This window comes from Colletotrichum jinshuiense, chromosome 8 (assembly GCF_051148585.1).
Source record: "Colletotrichum jinshuiense chromosome 8, complete sequence".
Lineage (NCBI taxonomy): Eukaryota > Fungi > Ascomycota > Sordariomycetes > Glomerellales > Glomerellaceae > Colletotrichum > Colletotrichum jinshuiense.
Window position 1 is genome coordinate 1603260 of NC_139315.1, and position 21016 is coordinate 1624275.

General features: G+C 56.5%; 6 protein-coding genes across 6 annotated transcripts; 5 read left to right on the top strand and 1 right to left on the bottom strand.

Annotated features, from left to right (window-relative positions):
• Nucleotides 1-1204: 1204 nt before the first annotated feature.
• EsH8_VIII_000445 (WD40-repeat-containing domain protein) lies at nt 1205-2537 on the top strand (the record flags this gene model as incomplete). The annotated part of the gene is made up of 3 exons (XM_083269487.1): nt 1205-1425; nt 1486-1726; nt 1815-2537. The coding sequence occupies 3 exons, from the start codon at nt 1205-1207 to the stop codon at nt 2535-2537; spliced, it is 1185 nt and encodes a 394-aa protein (XP_083129255.1).
• Nucleotides 2538-3333: 796 nt separating this feature from the next.
• On the top strand, nt 3334-4455 carry EsH8_VIII_000446 (uncharacterized protein; the record flags this gene model as incomplete). The annotated part of the gene is made up of 3 exons (XM_083269488.1): nt 3334-3588; nt 3648-3700; nt 3768-4455. 3 exons carry the CDS (start codon nt 3334-3336, stop codon nt 4453-4455), a joined length of 996 nt encoding a protein of 331 aa, XP_083129256.1.
• A 1775-nt stretch (nt 4456-6230) lies between these two features.
• Nucleotides 6231-7724, top strand: EsH8_VIII_000447 (ribosome-binding protein NMD3; the record flags this gene model as incomplete). Its single annotated transcript, XM_083269489.1, has 1 exon — nt 6231-7724. One exon carries the CDS (start codon nt 6231-6233, stop codon nt 7722-7724), a length of 1494 nt encoding a protein of 497 aa, XP_083129257.1.
• A 1967-nt stretch (nt 7725-9691) lies between these two features.
• Nucleotides 9692-10672, bottom strand: EsH8_VIII_000448 (RNA-binding ATPase activator ESF2; the record flags this gene model as incomplete). Its single annotated transcript, XM_083269490.1, has 1 exon — nt 9692-10672. The coding sequence occupies one exon, from the start codon at nt 10670-10672 to the stop codon at nt 9692-9694; it is 981 nt and encodes a 326-aa protein (XP_083129258.1).
• A 444-nt stretch (nt 10673-11116) lies between these two features.
• EsH8_VIII_000449 (Aldehyde/histidinol dehydrogenase) lies at nt 11117-13002 on the top strand (the record flags this gene model as incomplete). The annotated part of the gene is made up of 3 exons (XM_083269491.1): nt 11117-11521; nt 11661-12545; nt 12889-13002. The coding sequence occupies 3 exons, from the start codon at nt 11117-11119 to the stop codon at nt 13000-13002; spliced, it is 1404 nt and encodes a 467-aa protein (XP_083129259.1).
• Nucleotides 13003-19791: 6789 nt separating this feature from the next.
• Nucleotides 19792-20241, top strand: EsH8_VIII_000450 (uncharacterized protein; the record flags this gene model as incomplete). The annotated part of the gene is made up of 2 exons (XM_083269492.1): nt 19792-20030; nt 20097-20241. The coding sequence occupies 2 exons, from the start codon at nt 19792-19794 to the stop codon at nt 20239-20241; spliced, it is 384 nt and encodes a 127-aa protein (XP_083129260.1).
• Nucleotides 20242-21016: the final 775 nt, after the last annotated feature.

Sequence of the window (21016 nt, forward strand, 5' to 3'; positions counted from 1 at the left end):
GCAGGCATCATGGCAGAAAACGAAGCCAAAAAGAAACAATAACAACGATAACCAATGGGCTCTAGCAGCTGACGTGGACTGAGCACATTCCACAGTCTTCCTTCAATTAGAGGAGCGGATTTCTCGGCCTATTCGGCCGCGTCGTCCGCATCCATCCGAAGGACGGGCCAATGTCAGGCCGCACCAATCCGCCAAACAACCGCCCTCCCTTTGGTACAATACCTACTTCAAGGTCTTAAATTAAGTGATGTCTCTCAGGTCATGATCGCTTAAGACGCGGCCTCCCCCTTCTACGGAAGAAACCTCCGGACATGAGCAACATCTACGTCACGACTAAGTGTACTTGCTATATGAGCTATAGACAACTGATAAGCCAGAGGCAACGGCTTGTGGTCTCCCAACGGCTGCTTTACATTTCGATGCCTCACGACCTATTTGCGTATGCAGGATGTAACCCCTTGAACGACCCTCTTCGTCGCAACGAGGGGGCCATGGTGTTGACCCCATGGCGGATGATTTGCAGCTTTAAACTGACCTCCTGGCCTCGAGCCCATTGAACTCGCCTTCCCCCTATCTTGGCGCGCTTATCTGGCCGAATGACGGGCAACTCCTGGGGTTTCGCGCCGTTCATTCTTAAAATATCTACCATGTACGCCGTCTTATCGAGTGCCCCTGTGCTCACCTCGACATTCGGTGGTCCCGTACTAGGCGATCTGTCTGACGCTCAGCGGCCCCCACTGATGGAATGCCCGTTCTGCGATTGTTTCTTACCTTTTCGTATAAGCCTGTACGCTATGAGAGATTATGCCAAAGAGATCTGAGGTGAGAATTTCGCTATGGATTTGCCAATGCCAGGTAAGCTACATTCTCGGGTGCAAACCAATTGTAGCCATGACCGGGACGGTATTACTGCGTTCCTAAAAATAAAGTAAAAATTGCAATACTCGACAGAGCAAAACTGCGCGCTGTCGTTGTACTGTATTACTTCGGCTGCGGCGTATCAAATGCTCTCAATCGCGGGTGGTTTAGGCGCGAAGAATAACTTCCTCCACTAAAGAAGCACTGTGCCGGGATGCGGGATGCAGTCACTGTACGCCAGAATTTCCCCATCTCTCAGGCCCAGGCGGCTGCAATCACCACAACCCTCATCTACAGGCTCTTCCCCCCTCATCCACCTCGAGTGATTGATCGCACTCTGGCCACCATGACGGACGCAGTTCCGCATCCAAAGTCGATACTGCGCGGCCACAAGGCTCAGGTTCACGTCCTGACCTTCGTCCGCGGCAATGAGCGCCTGGCCAGCGGGGACGCTGAAGGCTTCGTCGTCCTGTGGGACCTCACCATCAGGCGTCCGACAGCTGTCTGGAGGCCACACGAAAATGCAATCTTGGGCATCGACAGTTGGGGCAACGATCGCATCATCACGTGAGTTTTCTCTCTCTCTCTCTCCTTCGGGACGCTGACTGTTTCTCACATCTTGTGTAGCCACGGCCGGGATCACAAGCTTGCCGTTTGGCAGTTGGGCCTCAAGGACGAGACCAATCTTAGCACGAAGCTGCCTCTCGATGAGACACCAGAGCCAAGGCCTCAACCTTGGCTGTTGCATCTTATCGACGTTAACGCAATGAACTTTTGCTCGTTCGCTTCCTGCGTGCCTCTCTCAGGCGACGCCTCAGACACTGACAGCCTATTGGTGGCCGTGCCAAACACGTTGGCTTCGGAATCGGTCAGTTAGCCATGCCCGGCAGTTTATCTCCGACTCTAAGCCCGGCTTGCCTGCATGAGACCGGAACCTAACCCGTGCACCGTGGCAGGTCGACATTTACGAGCTACCGTCAAAGAGGCGACTTCACACCGTCAGGACCACTGATAAGAATGGCATGGTCATGGCCCTAGCCCTACTGTACGTCGACGGAGCATCGTCTACATCCAATGGCCAGTTGACCCTCGTCGCCGCATACGAGAACGGCTTGGCAACGGTCATGCAGCTCGCCAGGGGAATATGGAATACCACCTATCTGGCCCAAGTCCACAAGCAACCCATCCTTTCACTGGACGTCGTTGCCGGCCGAGACTACTTTCTTACATCTGGCGCGGATGCCGTAGTGGCGAAGCACCCCATTCCTGGTGCAATGGCCGCCGTTAACGAGGACCTGGTCCAGCAACCGCTGAAGATCTCAAATACCAAGCATTCGGGCCAGCAGAGCTTACGAATCCGGGACGACGGGCGCATCTTCGCTACTGCCGGCTGGGATTCCATGGTCCGCGTATACTCTTCCAAAACACTCAAGGAGGTGGCGGCGCTCAAGTGGCACCAAGTAGGATGCTATGCCGTTGCTTTGGCCAGCGTGTGCCCTGTCCCCCAGCCTGATGAGAGCCGAGAGCCTTCAAGCGAATCAAACCAGCTTCCCCGTAATCCTATCCCCCACTCCACGCAACTGAGCGTCAAGGAAAGACGCATAACCCAGGCTCAAACTGCCCACTGGCTGGCGGCTGGGAGCAAGGACGGCAAAATATCCCTGTGGGATATCTTTTGATGGGACTTCCTGAATGAGGTAATGCAAGTCCTGGCGTCGTCGTAAGTCCCACGAAACAGTAAGACCTAACTACTGCGGGCGGTACACAGCAATTAGCGCGGACATTGACATGTCAATCCTTCTCATGATGGCCGGGGCTTATGCCAATACAAGCGGCTTTAGGGCTCGACGGATTCCATCCATGTCCGAGTAGGTAGCAGTCAACGGCTCCAGCAGTACAAACTTGATGCATCACGACCCACTACCACTACATCACCCGCAACCATGGCACTGTAGCTGCCTACCTATTCAAATGCCACTGCCGCTAAGCAATAGATTCTCCAATTAATTGTTTTCAGTAACTACCAGGACTTTCATTTCCTCGGACTGTCTTAGTCTGAGCCTGTACGATCCATTCTGTACAAAGTCCCACTTGAGCTGACGTGAGAGTGCACCCATGGTGTTGGAGAAACGTCAATGGGCACCCGGACCGAGCTTTCCATGATCTAGGCCTCACTGGCAGTGCGTAGCGTAGTCGCATCGGAATTAGCTGTTTTTCCATCCTAAACCCCATGTTTTCATTGCCTGTGGAGGAACCGCAGGCGGTGCGGGTGGCTCCGGAGACCTTTGGTGGTCCCTGGAGTTCCACATGCTGTGAAGTAACATTGAAAGAACCAACCGCATATAAAGGGAGTTGGTCCAGCTGCCCTTTTGATCGCCATTGACCCTTATCGACTACTCTACTCAACTAGAAGATTTAAGAAACACCCTTCACCAGTCCATTCTCGAAACCCCCGAGACAAACAGAGCAGTCAAGATGTCTGTTATCGGCGAAGAATACAAGAACGTTGCCACGCAGGGCATGAATGCCTACTCTGCGCCATCGCTCTTCCAACCTCACAAGGCCCGTCAGGCCATCCGGGATGCCCACCAGAAGAAGATCCCCCCATTGATGTGCTACTATGCGGGGTTGAGCTCTCTCCCCATCACGCGGTTCCTCGCCCCCATGGGATACGACGCCGTATGGATCGACTGGGAGCACACTTCTTGCAATGTTGAGACCATGACTTCGGTACGTTACGGTTCAGAGCAGTTGGAGGGCAGCTAGCAATGGCACTAACAACAGCATAGATGGTCCACGAAGCCATCTTCATGAGCCAGGGACGAACCATCCCCTGGGTTCGGTAAGGAGTTTCTGGCGAACGTCCAGCACAATGGGTCCTGGCGCTAACATATCTTCCCCAACCATAGTGTCCCCGGCCATGACCACGCCGCCATCGGCTACGCCCTCGACTGTGGCGCCAGCATCGTCGTTCCCCAGGTCGAGACAGTGGAGGAGGCCAAGCATGTCATGTCGGCTGCCAAGTACGGCACCAAGCAGAAGGGCACGCGGTCGGCGCCGCCCTTCCGCCTCATCCCCTTCCTCACCGACACCCCTTACGACCCCAACCGCGACATCCACAAGTGCCTCAACGACCAGGCGGCCATCATGATCCAGATCGAGTCGGCCGAGGGCGTGCGCAACCTCGACGCCATCCTGACCGAGTGCCCGGACATCGACGTCGTCTGGTTCGGCACCCTCGACTGCCGCGTCAGCATGAACCTTGAGGCCAAGATGGGCGGCATGGGCGCCGACGAGCCCGAGTGGCTCGAGATCTCGAAGCTCTTCTTCGACACCATCGACAAGCACGACAAGCCGTACGCCGGCTTCGCCTTCTGCGCGCCCCCCTACGGCAGCCCCGAGAAGCTCAAGGAGGCGGCCAAGAGGATGAGTCTCATCACCATGTCGGCCGATGTGCTGCACTTGGGCATGGTGGCCCAGGATCTGCAGATCGCCAGGCAGGCCGTTGGGCCCGTGGGACAGGAGAACGGCAAGAACGGCACCACGAACGGCGTGGCTGAGAAGAGCGAGGAAGCGAACGGCAAGTCTGAAGCCTAGTAACTCAAACGTCATGAATTCTAAGCCCCGTATCAGGTATACCCTCTAGACAGAAATAAGAAAGACACGATGGGCCTTATCAACTAGAAGACTATTATGTAGATGGCAGTGTTTTTTGCGCCTTTTTATTGGTCGATGGCACGGGGTGGTCATGCTGACGCTGCCGGCTTCATGTTGTACGACATACAATGAACATCATTCACTCGGGTATTTCTTTTTAACCAGCTGCATCCTGTTTCGACTGCTGTGACATTGATAATCGCACATGAAAAATCCGATGTCAAAGAAACTGTTCCACTGGAGATTTGTTTCCCCCCAGACCTTGCAAATGCAAGGAGAAATGGCACCACTGCTGCATACAGTCGTTGCCTCGTGCGTTTCTGCACCACGTTTGCGGCCTTCTCACCCCGGGTACTCTTCCCACCGTATCTCCTTTATAGGGTTGGGAGAGCCAACCCCTTCCTTCAACCTACGCGTTTGAAGGCATTCACTTGGTAAGGAGAAAGTGCCCCTTGTTGCTAACAACTCGACTTTCCCATTCCACACCGCTCCTCTCTTCGAGGTCTCTTCTCAAACTTGCCCACAACAGGAAGGTACCATTCCGGGAACCGGCAACACAACCAGCATCAAGTTGCTCCCTTCGTCACCATTCGTCTCCATTCATTACCGTTCTTTTCTTCCCACAACCATCCTCATAACCAACGCCTATAAGTGCCCCTTCATATTCTGCCCCTCTTTTCTACGCCCCGGGTCGGTTTTCACAAAACCCGTCCCCATGCCCCTTTGCTCAAGTGTATCAATGCCACTTTCAAAAAGACGACCAATTCGCGTGTCGGCTGCTCTGCCTGAGATGGCATTCAACGCATCAGACAGAGGCTTCGCAGCTCAGTCTTTTGCTGTGCTGAATCTCTTACTACAAACTCCCCCCTGCCCTCAACCCCGAAAACCAGTAGGAGCCGATTTCCGGCTCACTCAACTACTCGCTACATTGAAAAGTTTTGGGACTTGAAGTCCCTAGCAGTTCGGGTCTATCATTTGCCCACAGCGGTGTGTGCCGGCAGCAAAACGCTTGAAGAAGAGTGCCATAATGTTGGGGGAAAGTATTGTGGGGATGGTGTGCAGGAGGCGGCCAGGGGCTTCCACATTGTGAGTATATCAACTGTTTGCTCAGGGGACATACACCGAGATCTTTGCAAGCCTCAAAAGAGACTGCAGCTGCACCCAAGACCCGCAGCTTTTCATCTTTTCTTTTTCAATTTGTGAGTCATAAACTGAACCGAAGGATGGAGGAGCATCGCGGAGAATCGACTAAACGAGCACTTGGTTTGTGGCAGACGGCGACCTGGCTAGACCTACAACGGCCAGCAATTTGTCACGGTACCCGCACAAAAGTAAGACGGTATGACTCTGAACTTCAATCAAAAATTCAAGCGACGTCCAGCTTTTGCCGGGCTTTTCCTACTCTCGGCGTTCCGCTGCTGCAGACATTCTGCACGGTGGGAGCCGGCGGGCACGAGTATGATTAATAATGACGGTCGAAACCCCGCCACTGGCGGCGACATTTGCATAATGAGGAAAACTTGCCGCACGTGACGTTTTTTGATAAGGCCCCCCGCCATCCTTATCTGCACCAGGGTCTCGAATTTTTTTTGGACATCCCACTTTCTTGCGATCAACCCCGCCATAAGGCAGCCCAAACCTCCCAGAGCCCGTTGCCGCCCTATATCTACACCTCCAAACAAAGAACCGGGCAAAGAGGGAAAATACCACACAAAATGACGAACGCCACGATTCTCTGCTGCAACTGCGGCGCCCCCATCGATGGCACCACCGCCGCCGGTGCCCTCTGCTACGACTGTATCAAGTTGACCGTCGACATCTCCCAGGGCGTCCAGCGCGAGGCCACTCTCAACTTCTGCCGAGACTGCGACCGCTGGCTGCTGCCGCCCAGCAGTTGGGTCGTTGCCGCCCCCGAGTCCCGCGAGCTCCTCGCCCTTTGCCTAAAGAAGCTCAAGGGCCTGCACAAGATCCGCATCATCGACGCCTCGTTTGTGTGGACCGAGCCTCACTCGAGGCGAGTCAAGGTCAAGATCACCATCCAGGACGAGGTCCAGACCGGCGTTCTCCTGCAGCAAGTTTTCGAGGCCGTCTACATCGTCGCCTACCAACAATGCCCCGACTGCGCCAAGTCGTACACGGCCAACGTGTGGCGCGCCTCCGTCCAGGTCCGCCAAAAGGTCCTGCACAAGAGGACCTTCCTCTTCCTCGAGCAGCTCATCATGAAGCACGGCGCGCACAAGGATACCCTGAACATCAAGGAGGCCAAGGACGGAATCGACTTTTTCTTCTCGGCTAGAAATCAGGCCGAAAAGTTTTGCGACTTCCTCAACTCTGTCGTGCCCTGCAAGATCAAGAAGTCGCAGGAGCTCATTTCCCAGGATATCCACACATCCACCAAGTCTTTCAAGTTCACATTCTCGGCCGAGTTGATCCCTATATGTCGTGACGACCTTGTGGCCATGCCCATCAAGCTGGCCAAGGCGTCTGGCAACATTTCCCCCCTGGTCATCTGCCACAAGATCGGAACCTCGATTTACCTCCTCGACCCCAACACCCTCCAGACCGCCGACGTCAGCTCCAACATCTACTGGCGCGCACCCTTCCACTCCCTCGCCGACGTGAAGCAGCTGGTCGAGTTCATTGTCATGGACATCGAGCCGACCGGTGTCACAAAAGGCAAATGGCACCTCGCCGAGGTGCAAGTAGCCCGCGCCTCCGACCTGGGCTCCAACGACAAGACCTACTTCGCGAGGACACATATGGGCAACCTGCTGCACGCGGGTGACTCGGTCATGGGCTACATGCTCACGGGCACCAACTTCAACAATGAGGAGTTCGATGCCATTGAAGAGTCGCACGCCTACGGCTCCACGATACCCGACGTCATTCTCGTCAAGAAGCACTACCCCAACAGGAGAAAGCACCGCAACCGCAACTGGAAGCTCAAGCGCATGAACAAGGACGAGGGCGAGCTGCTCCCCAAGCAGGCCGACCAGGACCGCATGAACGAAGACTACGAGCAATTCCTGCGCGACGTCGAGGAGGACGACGAGCTGCGCGCGACCATGGCGCTCTACAGATCCCAGCAGCAGAAGAACGCCGATCCCGATGCGATGAGTATCGCCGAGACCGACGACGGCGATGAGGCACCAAGGGTGGACATGGATGAACTGCTTGACGACATGGATGAACTCCAGATTCAGGATTAAGGTAATCTGAACGGGAAGGGAAGGAAGGGGCGTGTGGACTAAAGGGAGCGAGAACTCCGACGTCGCGACCCCCCCAAGTGAGGGGAATCAAGGTTAAGTGGCCGTCTGCGGGGAGGAGAGTTGTTTTTCTCATGGAAAGATGGCGTGGGCACAGTTGTTTCTTAGGTCAAAAGAGTAAGGATATCTCTAAAAAGGATGGGACGGTTAGGGATGGCAAGGCGTGAATGCATCAGATACCTCGCTCTCTCGACGCAAGCAAGGCGTTGCGTTGTAGTTGGAATACTAGACCACCACGTGGCTCATGCGTCCGCCTTTCATCGTTCCCGCTTAACCGCCGCTGCCGTTACGGTCTCAGTCCTGCTGGCGATGTGCAACGTGACGTAGCCAAAAACTCTACCACCGCCTGCTTACTCACGTCCCCGTCGATACGCGTGCGACCGCCGCTCGCCGCGCACGCCCTCGGCATGGCACCCCGAACCACCACATACCCCGTCGACCTTCCCAGACTGAGCCCAGAGTCCGTGCCTCCCCCTGCTTCTTCGCCTGCAAAGGATGCGCGCCGAAAGTTTATAGGCAGCCGGCCGAACTGTTTCTAAATCGCCGACCACCATGCTGCGACCGTTGCCACCTCTACATTGCCGCAGCCCCGCGGCCACGGGTGGGTGTGTGTTTGTGGCCTGTTCGTTCGTTCGACGGCAGTCTGCCCTACGCCAGCACTGGACACAGCCTGGGCCCTCCCCCTTCTAACACCTGGGCCAGGCGGTGTCGTTTCAAGCTCGCGAACCCAATGTTCCTTGCCTTGCCACAAGCTTCTGATGGCGTCTGAGGTCTGTCTACCTACCCCGGGCGGGCCCAGACACTGGCGCCGACCCCTTCACTCGGCACCTGCTTCTTCCCCAGACTCCTGCTGGGAGCGTCCGTAGAGAGACCCGTGTCCTTTTCCCCGCAAGGCCACCCCCCCTCCTCGTCCTCTACCACACTGGGGGCTCGGGGAGGATGGGACGGTGGGGGGCGGGGTGCCTCGATCTGAGTTCTGGGACGGAGACGGAAAGGAAAGATAGAGATGGGCGACAGGGACAGGTCTGCCATGCTGTCGGCGCCGCAACGGGTTCCGAGCGTGCAAGACGGGGGGCCGACGGACTGGGTCGGGTGGCCGACGGACTTGGCGGGCGGGCGCGGCGTGCGACGAGCCTTCTTTCTTTTTTTAAAAATATTATCAAACATTTTCGAGTAGGGTTCCACCCGGCCGCCATCTGCCGTCCGATCGAGATCGTGTAGACGGATACCAAGGCTTCTCGGGTGCCGGCGAGGGTTTGGGAGAGAGGGTGTCGTGTTTTGTGTGGTTCGTCGTGGTGGCGGAGGCTGATGAAAGGGAAATAGGGATGGCATGCGCCGGCGGACTTGGCGATCGCGATGCTGGGCCTCTTGTTGCTGGCTGAGAGGCCCTCGAGATGTCGTTTGGAAGTCTTTCTCGAGGCACAAGCCAGACTTACATTGTGATGGACAGGTGTATCATGACCACTGCAATTGAGCTGCAGATACACACACACACACACACACACACATACATATATGTATATATAATATATACATGTCATATATCAACAGGATGCCGTTATACTAGCCAGTAGTGTACGGAACGGGATACCTGCTTTAGCGGCAGGTTTGATGTTTTTGAGTATATTCGTCTTTAACTCAGAGGGACGATTTCATCTTCGCTTTCGCGCCAAGATGCCAACTGAACAGCTAGTCATGGACTCGGGGAGGGTGGCCTATCATCCTTTGCATCCGTGTCTTGGCTGTGGCCAGGGATGCCTACCTCTCTCGTGTACACTTGCAAGTCACGGCGGTAGAACTGCACGGCGGCAGAAATGAAGAATACTTCGTCCTATAACCAAAATCGATTATGCTTTCCATTAACAGAATATGAAAACAGGAGGTGCTGATGTACAGCCACGCCCCCTCCTTTAGAAAATCTTGCCGAGCACCCGCGCGACATCCCCTGTCGGCTTCCCGGCCGCAGCCTCGCTCTTCCTGTCCGCCAAGGGTATCTGCTTGAACACCGTCCTCCTCTTCTGCTCCCCGCCGTCGCCCGCGGCCGAGGCCACCTGCCCCTCGCCGCCCGCCGCATCCGCGGCCGCCGACACCTGCTTGCCGCGTTTCGCCTTGGTCGCGGCAATGCCGTCCAGCACCCGCGCCCTCTCCACGTTCCGCACGAACTCCTTGTTCTCCTTGCTGGTCTTGCTGATCTCGGCGCGCATCCTGCTCGTCCGCTCCGCGTTCTCGGTCGCGATCTGCTCCGTGAGGTGGCGCCACTTGAAGCCCTTAAGGTACTTGAGGGTCCAGATGTCGTCGTGGTAGTAGGAGCTCTTCTTCCCGCCGATCGTGCGGGCGTTGAGGAGCTCGCAGACCGTCTTTGCGTCGCGCTTGCGCATGAACTCGACCCAGCCCTCGGTGTATGTCTTCTTCTTGTTGCCGCCGGCCTTGACGCGGCGCGCGTGGGCCGTCGGGTCCTCGGGCGCGAGGAAGATGCGGTTGATCTTGCCGTACGGCTCGAGCAGGGAGCGCAGCTTCTGGGGCTTCATGAAGGGCGGGATGCGGGAGACGTAGACGACGCCCGACTTCTTGACCGCCTCCTCCGTCGCCACGAGGTTCTTTTTCGTGAGCGGCTTGGAGATGTCCGGGAGGTCTAGCGCCGTGGATTTTGACTTCTTCTTGGTCGATGTTGATGCTTCCGCGTCGTCGTCTTCGTCGTCGTCGTCGCCGCCTGCCCCGCCAGCGTTTTCCTCGTCACTAAAGTCTTCATCCTCCTCTTCTTCCTCGACCTTGCGCCTCTTGGCGGTGCGGCCTCCCTTGCGCAGCTCTTCGGCCTCGGAGTCGTAGCCTTGCTCGAGGTCGTCGTCGCTTTCGTCTGCTTCGAGGAAATTGTTTCGCTTTTCGGGGGCCATTGTGGGCAATTGGGTCATGAAACCGGCGATGTGGGTTATTTTAGGTCCTTTAATACAGGGTGCGGTCTTGGTCTTGCCCGTAGCAGCCTCGTTGGTCGAATGCAGTGCCGAATTGTCGTCGTAGATCCCGAACAAAAGTCGACGATCCCAAGCCGTTGGCCAAACTGCAAAATTTCAGTGGGTCCGGCGGTGGATTGTCTTATCGCGACTGATTACCTCATCCCTATCGCGCCTATCTTATCTTTTTCCGAGCTCGGCGGGGGCTATCAGTGCAGTTGCCCCTCGTTGCCCCTCCGCCCCTCAATGAGCTCACGATTCATGTATCAGGGAACGAGGATATCTAAGCCGTGAACTGCCTTGATCGTCACTCAGATTCAATTCTTTTTCACTTCATTCATCATCCTAATCTTTGGTATAAGCCTCCCCGGAGTCACAGCAGTCAAGATGTCGGTCGAAGTTCTGAACACCATCTCTCCTACCACCAACGAGATCATTGTCACCCGCAATGGCGTCTCCCAGGCCGACTTAGATGAGCTCCCCAACACCGCCACCACGGCTTTCGAGTCCTGGAGCAAGACCTCCCTGGCTGACCGCCAGGCCATCGTCAAGAAGGCCTTGAAGCTTCTCATCGACCAAAAGGATGACCTCGGCCAGGAGATCACCACCCAGATGGGCCGCCCCATCGCCTACACGGCCGGCGAGGTCGCAACAGCGGTGAAGCGTGCCGAGTACCTCCTCAAGATCAGCGACGAGGTGCTCAAGGACACGGACGGCGAGGCCGAGAAGGGCTTCAAGCGCTTCATCCGCAAGGTCCCCGTTGGTCCGGTCCTCGTTCTCTTTGCGTGGAATGTGGGTCATTTCCTGTCCGCGTGTCCGTTGCATGTCCATTGCGTGGCCGAAGCGTGGTAATCTTCCTCGCTTTGAGACATGCAATAGCTCTGCCACCGCCGCAGTGCCGTTTGGTTCTTGCTAATATCGAATTCTTCAGTATCCGTATCTCATCTTGGTCAACTCTCTGATTCCCGCCCTGTTGGCGGGTAACACCGTCATTCTGAAGCCGTCGCCGCAGACACCGACGATTGTGGAGCGCGTGGCCAAGGTGTTTGAGGAGGCCGGTCTGCCGAGCGGTGTGCTGCAGTACTTCCACTGCGGCTCCCCCACCATGATTGAGTCCATTGTTCGCAACCCCAAGGTGAAGCTCGTCGCTTTCACCGGCTCCGTGGCCGGCGGTCTCGCTGTTCAGCAAGCGGCGTCGGACCGCGTCGTCAATGTCGGACTGGAGCTGGGTGGCAAGGACCCGGCGTATGTGCGCAGTGACGTCGATATTGACTGGGCCGCGGGGGAGATCGTCGACGGTGCCGTCTTCAACTCGGGACAGAGCTGCTGCTCCATCGAGCGGGTGTACGTGGACGACAAGATCCACGACGCCTTTGTCGAGGCCGTCCAGAAGGTTCTCAAGGGGTACAAGCTCGGAGATCCGTTCAGCAAGGATACCCACGTCGGCCCGGTCATCTCGAAGCGCTCCAAGGAGGCAATCGAGTCGCACATCAAGGATGCAATCGCCAAGGGTGCCACCGATGCCACGCCAGAGAACGAGACCTTCAGCAACCCGCCGCCCAAGGGTAACTTCGTGAAGCCCACGCTGCTGACCGGCGTGGACCACTCGATGACGGTGATGACGGAGGAGACGTTCGGACCGGTGATTCCGATCCAGCGGGTCAAGAGTGACGAGGAGGCTGTCAAGCTCATGAATGACAGCGAGTTTGGCCTGACGGCCAGCATCTGGACCAAGGACACGGACCTGGGCTACGAGCTCGCGGACCAGGTCGAAGCAGGCACCGTCTTCGTTAATCGATGTGACTACCCCAGCCCGGTAAGTAAATATGGATTTCGACCTATTACAACCGTCCGATCTGTTGTCCCTGCTATTCCCCTTCAGTTTGTTGTTTTGACCCCGTCCCCCCCATTCCTTTTCCCTTCCTAGTCCGACCCGACACTGCGTCGTCCGCCCAAAAGCCGGCGCGCCTCCAATCCCACCGTGGCTTGGTAGCCAGTCGGTTCTATGCGGTTCACATTTTACCGCAACTGCCCGATGTCCGAGCTTTCTTCTGTCAAATTTTTTCCCTCATTTTTTGCGTGCGCCTTCAAGCCACTTTCTCAATTGAGGCGTCTTGGTGGCATTCCCCAGGATTTTTCGCAACTGACGACCATTTTAGGACCTAGCGTGGACCGGGTGGAAGAACTCCGGCAAGGGACAGACACTCAGCCGCTTTGGCTACGATCAGTTCGTCAAGCTGAAGAGCTACCATCTGAAGGATTACCCCAAATGAGCGACAGATCACATTCTGAAGTGTCTCGCGTGAGCCAGGGCGCGCTCGCGCTGCTTTCTCGTTGGGGGAGATGGTGCGTGGATTTTCGCGAGGAAGCAGGGGCAGCGCAATTCTGCTAGACGAAGGCTGCAACTGCCCACATATCACGGCAGTCTGTGGGAGACGCACGGTGGTTATGAGCTTGTTAGGCGCGATCCCGACAACTTGTCAGCGCACGGGCAGCCGCTTTTTGGTGGCTTGGGGCCTCACGGACTTGTGCGAAGGGGCCAGACGTGTGTGAAGGCGAGCTAGTCGATAAGATCGGGGAGGTGTGGGGTGGTGCTTGCCGGTGGGTACAGGGCTGGCCGGGGAGTGCACGATCATCGCTTTACCCTTGAATAATACACTTTACCTCAACAGACTGGCCTTGAAGCACGACCGATAACCTGGGAAGCCCAGCCCGTCGACGGCGGCGCGCTCAGACGTCCATCTTGTCATGTGTCTGTGTGTCCACGTCCCCGGAGGGCGGGCCTGGTCCTGTCTAGTTACACTGACGGCTCCCAAACGGGCCAGCAGGTCGTTCCAGCTAACGATACCGAATCCAAGGCTGCGGATGAACAACTTTGTGGGTGTGGGCGTGTATGTTGTGTGTATACGTGTATGTTTTGAGTGAAATGTAAAGAGGTGTGTATACAGGTGTACGTGTGTGTGTGAGTGAGTGTGTGTGTATGTGTATGTGTGTGAGTGTGCATGTGTTTACAACACATGCGTCCCCTGCATACTTTATAGGGAAACAGAAATAAACGCTTCCACGACTCGCAATTTCGCCATCTCGTTCTCGCGAGGCTTAGACATTGCACGGGATGAACAGCGAAAACGGGATAAAAGTAAAAAAGAAAGAAACAAAATTAGAGGACGAGAGCGAAAGCATAAACGGGGCGCTCGACGACCCCCTCCCTCCTCCCCTTTGAAACCTGAAAACGAGGAAGCTTTTTTCGAGATTGGCAAGAGAACAAAAACGTTATACGAAGACAGCGTTCCTGGAAGCAGGTGTGATCTCTTGTCTTTCCCCCGCGAGTCGCGCGAGACCTCGGAGTTGGCGATACCTGACAGGTCTGCGGGCGTGACGAGCACGCGCGACCCGTGAAAGAAGAGCTGGCTGGCCCGGCCGTAACGATGGGAATAAACCACGATCGTCGACCCCCGGACGAATACGGAAAATTCTACACCCAAAGTTTACGGTTGTACGGACGTAGAGCAGAAATGGTGGCTTATGGGGAGAGACATGGAGAGAGAGAGAGAGACAGATGGAAATAGAGAAGTCGATCAAGCGGTCCAGCCTCTCTCTCTCTGGCTTCGGAATCTTCTCGCTGTTCGTTGCGTTGCGGACGGTGGCCTTCCGCAGTGGCTTGCTCACTCTTGGCCCCTCCCTCTCCCCAGTGGAAAAAACAAGAGGGACGAACGTTTTACGCCGCGAACCCCCATTCAAGGCTGGCCATCGGTATTCACGAGGGCGTTTTTGACGGAGGGGTTTTAGTTGCCAGTAGTTGGTCGGCTCGGTCGGTCGGCCGCCACCGCTGGGATCCGAAGAGAAGGGCAAAATCTGTCGGCCGCTGGGCGAGGCGGTGGGGGCATCTCGGAGAATTAGGACCTGATCTATTTTTTGAGTGTATTGTGTATGTGTGTATGTGTGAGTGAGTGAGTGAGAGTGTGTGCGTGCGTGCGGAGGATGCCGTGCAATCTGCCACCGTGCGTGCGTAGATCTCGCGTCTTCGGCGTCAACGTCTGAAGAGGCCCAGAGGTCTTCCGCAAACGGAATATCGAGATGTTCGTGTGGAGTCTCTTGGGGAGGGGGAGTATTCATCAGGCGCCACAAACGCAGGACATCGCCCACGGCTGGGGAGGGAGCCGGAATCGCAAGCGTGCGGTTCACTATGGCGGCGACCGCATCCGGCCAGCTGTTGGTTATTTACAGAGGGGGCCATCCTCCCATCGCGGATTATTACCGTTCGTCCATTTCGCTAGACAGCTCACATCGTGTGTGGGGGTTTCGCCCGGTCCGTGGTTTCGTATGCATCGGGGAAGAGGCTGATCCACACTCGCCTAGCCATCCAATCCCCGCGGGGCGGTGGGGTCGCTAAGGCAAGCCTCCCAGAGGGTGACAGCCGGAGCCGGCGATTTGGGGCGGCCCTGGGGAGGGAAGGGAGCCTGTGCTGCGCGGGAAGGGTGGGGCCGGGGGCACGGCCAAGTGTACCAAGCTCTGCGGCGCGGCGTTCTCTGGCGGCTCTGTTGAGGCCGTGGGCATGCCCATTAGGCTTGTGCCCCGCCGCGCCCGTTCTGCTCTTCACGTTGATGATTCCGCGGAACTGCTTAATCATGGCAACGATGGCTTCGCTCATCTTCCCGCTCTGTGCAGCGTTAGGTCAGCCCAACCTGTCAGCCAGCCCCGATTTGGCAACCCCCGAGTGAAAACGACTGCTGCAGATGCCACCCCCCCCCCCCCCTCCACACAATTTCCAAGACCCCTCTCCAGCGGCCGTAACTCTCAGTATTGAGTGGGCACTAAATCTGGCAAGCCATGCATCCGAGAAGCCTCCCAGCGCCCACGTCCACGGCAATTGCAGATCGAGCTTGCGCACGCTGACCAATGGGTCGGCTGCGATCCAATGAGGCGGTCCCCCCGACATGATGTTTGCTTCTTTCTTGCCAAATTCTGATATGTCAGCCTGCGGCGGTCACCTCCGCCCCAGTACCGTACCTTGCTGCCCTGGTTCACCCAGCTGGCTGGCAGGCTACCTCGGAGACCTGACGTGCTTGATCTGGGGGGCTGGGATGGGCGAGAGGCCCCTGTTTTCGTAGGCTATTGGCCATGGGACCGGGAGGGTCTCCTGCCTGTGGTTTAATTGCAGTCTCCTTGGGGGGTCGGGTTCCACCGCATCCTCTTACAAAAACAAGCAACGAGCAGCTGCTGGTGCCTGGCATCGCGATCCTTCGTCCGCGACGATCTCCCCTTTACAGAGAAACGTGCAGGGCACCAGATCTCACGTCCCGTCAGCCTGGGACCTGCATTCTGCGTGACTGGCGGTGCGTCCGGCCTTTGGGGCCCCCGGGTCGTGCATTTCCCGCTAAGATTACACCAAAACTTTTCTTAAAAATAAACAATTATATTAATAATGATGATGGGATGCTCTGCGCCAAACGCCAAGGGTGCTGCTGCTGTCGCCGCCGCCGCCGCCGCCGCTGCTGGCTGTACTGTAGTAGGTATGCGTGCTGCCCGATTCCCCTCCCAAGCCCACCTCTCTCCACCGCTTTCCTCCCCTCCCCACCGACGCCCCGGTCCGAGGCTGGACTGCCCAGGCGGCGTACGCACGCCATACTGTGAGGCGTAGCAGGAAGCGAGAGTTCCTGCAGGGTTTTAATCCTCTATTGGGTGGAATGGATGGCGCTGGGACAGCTGTGCCTGTGGCCTTGCCTGCCAGAGCCCTCCCATCTCCTCCAAACCTCCGCGGTGAACCCGCCGCGTGGGCTGTTTAGCGTGGGCTGGCAGGCTGGCTGGCTCGAAGGAACGACGTCGAAGGGGAGCGAAGGGGCCCAGACTTGGCATTTGGGCTGTGGTGGGCTTACCTTACCATACGCCTCCAGATGTTTGTGTCGTGTGTGTGTGTGTGCTCGATTTAGAAAAAAAGTTGAGGAAAAGAGACGAAATGTGCCTCAACCGTTCAAGGGTCCAAGTTGACACACACACACACCACCCAAACATTCCAATGGCGGGCTATCACCGTCGGAGAGTTTTCTTCTTCTTCTTTTTTCTCTTCCTTTCTTAACCTTCAGCTGGAATGTAAGACGACCCCTTAATCTTTTTTTTCCCTCCCTCCAACCCTGGGAATTAGCATTCCCTCCCCCACCCTCTCATTCTTGTGGTGTAGGAGGATGGGCTCTCGGCGCAACTCTGCTGAAGGACTGAATGAGGTGAGACTATCAACCCAACCTTGGCAGCTGGGCATGGGGCCCCGGGAGAGGCTTGGCCAGGTTCGCCAAATTGCTGGGCCATATGCCATGGGTACCAGAGCTGCGAAAGGCTGCTGGGAATGCCGGCGAGCCGGCGAGCTGGAGAGCTGGAATGCCGGAATGCCGTCGGGCTTCAACGTCGAACCACCGAAGGGGCTTCCAGCGTTGCGCTGCGTCCCCGACCCCGGATTCCCTCTCGTGTGTCGGATGTGCTAGTGCAGAGAAGAGACAGGTGGCACATTAATCGCAACACCATTGTCTGTGTCAAATGGGCAGATGCTCGCCGCCCGTCCGCCCGCCCGCTCATGTTCATGCTCATGCTCGTGCTCGTGCTCGTGCTTCCCTGAATAGGTCGGGTTCGCAAACGCGATGATGCCTGAACGGTACACACACACAACAAGCATCCTGGGCCGCTGTCGCCCCAAACAAAATCTCCGACGGCCAAACTCTACTGCCCATGTGTTGTGTGTGTACGTGTAGCGTCGCGCGGCATCCCGCAGCACCCACCCACCCACTGTAAAACCATCCCTCCATCACCATTTACACCACACCATTGGGCCCCATAGTCGCCTATCAAGATTGGCCGGCCCCCACTGGCCGCCCCATACTCCGGCCAGCTGGGTTTTGCAGGGCCGCCGCGCGGACGGACGTGCCGGGATGGTCAAGGGGAGGAGAGACCCTCCAGGGCGCGCATCTTCAGGGAGATTAACCTCTGCCCTTGCAGATCTTCACGGGGAGATGAAATGTGGTAAAGCAGGTGGTTGGGTGAATAGGCGAGGGGGGCAACGGGGAGACAGGCAGACAGACAGCCAGACACACGGAAGACGACGCCCAAATGTGCCCAAATGTGCCCATATTCACTCCAATTTGTCGCAGCGCCGCCGCCAAATCGAGATGTCCTGTCTCGTTTCGGCCACCCGACCTGCGTCCGCGGACACGCGATGCAGGTACCTGCGTCGCGTGTCTGTGTGTTGTCTATGTGTGCATGTGTGCATGTGTTGTATGTCTCTCCATCTATCTCTCTCACCTGTAAGCCCGCCGCGTCTAGAGACAGTAGCTGCCTCGCCCCCAAGGACGGCACAGACAGGCCCACGCGCGGACGTTATGACGCATGCTGTTGGAAATTGCCTATTGTGTCTCTCTCGTCGGGGAGAGGGGCGGCCTTGCAGCTGCATCGTTGACAAGGCGCCTGTGCTGCTCCGCCCCCCGTCATCCTCAGCCGCGTGCGTGCGAAGGCGAGGCAGCGCACGTAAGTCGCGAGCGAAGAAAAAAGAGATGCACAGCCCGATGAGCGTTGCGTGCGTTGCGTTACGACCGAAGAGAGAGAGACAGAGAGACACACACACGCACGTACACACAAACACCACACGAACTAAGGCGCTTCTATTTGCGTGTCCCATCCGCGGACCACGAGAGATGAGACGTTGAAACAGCTCTTCTCTCTCGCTCTCTCTCTGTAGAACACCCCTGCGCCGAGTTTCAGAAAGCTCGCTTTTCTGAGGAATCCGAACCCTCTCCCATCATTCCGTTCGGAGGCTGCCGTCCGGCCACGGCGGGGAGGACCCTTTTCCTCATGTGTAGATCTTAACCCCTGCCATACATTGCCTCCCCCCCCCCTTCTCCGATACCCGGCCTCTGATTGGTTGCTTCCCGACGTCCCCAGTTGGTCCAAACACGCAGCCAAAGTTTGCTCGCTCGTGTCGCTTTCGTCGTCGCCATCGTCGTCTTCATCGCCGTTGCAGCTTTGCCAAGAAAGCTTACTGCCAGGGCAGACACAGTCAGACGTGTCAGTCGGCTCTCGACGCAAGAGTCATCGAGCCGCCGCCAAAGTCTCTTTTCTGACTACCGTCCCTGTCCAACATTGAACATGGTTTAGTCCCCTATGATAAGAGTCGCCTCTACGTCCGTTACAATGGAGACACACCCCTCCCCCCACCCCTACCACGCCGTCTCTACTAGGCCGCACACCCCCATGTCCTCGATCCACCTAACCTTGTTTCCGGCCGTGGCGCACCGCCGGCCGACGGACGGACGCTGTCCTCGATGGCACGGGCTCCGCCGCCCAAGACGCCCAGGAATGCATTTGGCATTTTGGCTGAGATGGGACGGGAGTGAAGGACGGGGAGAGGAGGGGGAGGGAGGGGGCGTGTGGTTGTCGCCGGGGACGTACCCGCGCAGCACGCCAATCTTCAAGACAGGCAGGCAGACACCAGGCCCTTCCGCTTGCAGCCCGCCGATCTGGGACAGAGATATATGAGTTTGAACGTTCCCACGTCCTCATCCTACCCTCTTCACCTTTCTTATTCGGACAAGCAATCTCCATCCAAACAAGTCAGAAGGAAGCAATCAGCAAGAAACCCATCCACACCCAATATAGACCCGATCAACCATCCTCTGATCCACCAATTTCCTTCAGCCCTGATCCGCACCAGCGCAAGGATAGCCAGAAACAACCCAAAGAGGGAGAGTAGACCCGACAACCAAAGAGCTGGAAGAAAAAGCAAGCAAGCAAGCAGGGGGCGACGGACAAACCCAACTTATTTTCATTACTTTTCCCTCCTCGGTGGCGCCCGACGAGACAATTGGATATATCTCAAAAACAGAGACTTCGCCGCATCATTGGAAATCTCCCCTCGACGATCAATCTCTTTCCGAGGTTCTTCTTTTTTTTCCTCGCAGCAATATCTCATCCCTTCCGGCATCACCTCCTACTACCCACACACACTCACACTCACATACACATACATACCCTGCCACCCGGTGCAGCACACAAATACAGCAAACGCTTCCATCACATATAACATGACCACTGTCCAGCCCTCGACCAGACAAATGTCATTCAGCACCCGCCACTCTTCCTTCTCCACCACATCCACAACCGCCACCATGCACAACGACTCAGCCATGCACTCCAGCGACGGCTTCAAGGTCTTCCTGAACAAGATGATCCGCAGGAGGAAGGAGGTCAAGCCCATGGAGATCTCCGCCCCCTTCAACTTCCAAAAGTGCAACTTGGAGCTCGCCGGCATCAGCGCAGACGAGTAAGTTTCCCCCCTTCGCATCATACCTTGCCGCCCGCAACAGTTTGACTAACAAAACTTCCTCAGGATTGCCATGCTCAAGGAACAAGCTGCCGCCAGCCGCATCGGCATCGCAGACTTTGACTCCGAGTACCCCACCCGGGCTCCCTTCACCATCCAGCCCGTCATGTCCAGCGCCTCCATCTCCACCATCGGCAGCTCCTACAGATAAATCGTCACCACAATCGCTTCACCAACTTTCATATTCATCACTCTTACTCTCACTCATCTCATTTCCTTACTCTCTCAAACCAACCATCACTCACTCTTCTCTCGACTCGAACAAAACGACGATTAAATATCACACTACTCCGTAATTTAAAGAGCTGGAACATAATGGAGCCGCAGCATTTTCCCGCCACCCAGGCTGGTGATGGGACCAAAAATCATCATATCATTGGGGGGAGTCATTAGCGACGCATGGGACGGGGGGGACGGACGGCCTGGTACTATGATACCTCGGGATTCTTTTTTTCATTCATCTTTGGGTTTTACTTTGAGCAAGCGAAGGCGTTTCGGTCGGAGGGAGGGGATCACTAAACGCACACAACAGCGACGGCGGAAAAAAGCCGTACGCTGCTCCAAGAGATTGGCTTTCTTTTTCACATCTTGTTTGTCTTCATGGAAGGAATGAAACGATACCACCCGCTCTTTGGGTTGCGCGATGGACGAAGGGGGGCCTGCGGATTGAATCCGCGAGGGGCCGCGGAACGGGGTGGTGAATGGATAGGTGCACTTTTACATAAAGAAAGAGAACAACACCGCAAGGCCAAGCCACAATAATAAACCACAAAAGGAAAGAAAAAAAAAGACATACATTATCCTACATGCCTCTCTCGTCCTCGTCCTCTTTGGTGCAAACAGGTTGTCGTGTGTGCCGCGGTCTCGAACACAGCCACAGCCACGGTCCCAACCATAGTCCCCATCACAGTCCTAGAAGCCATATC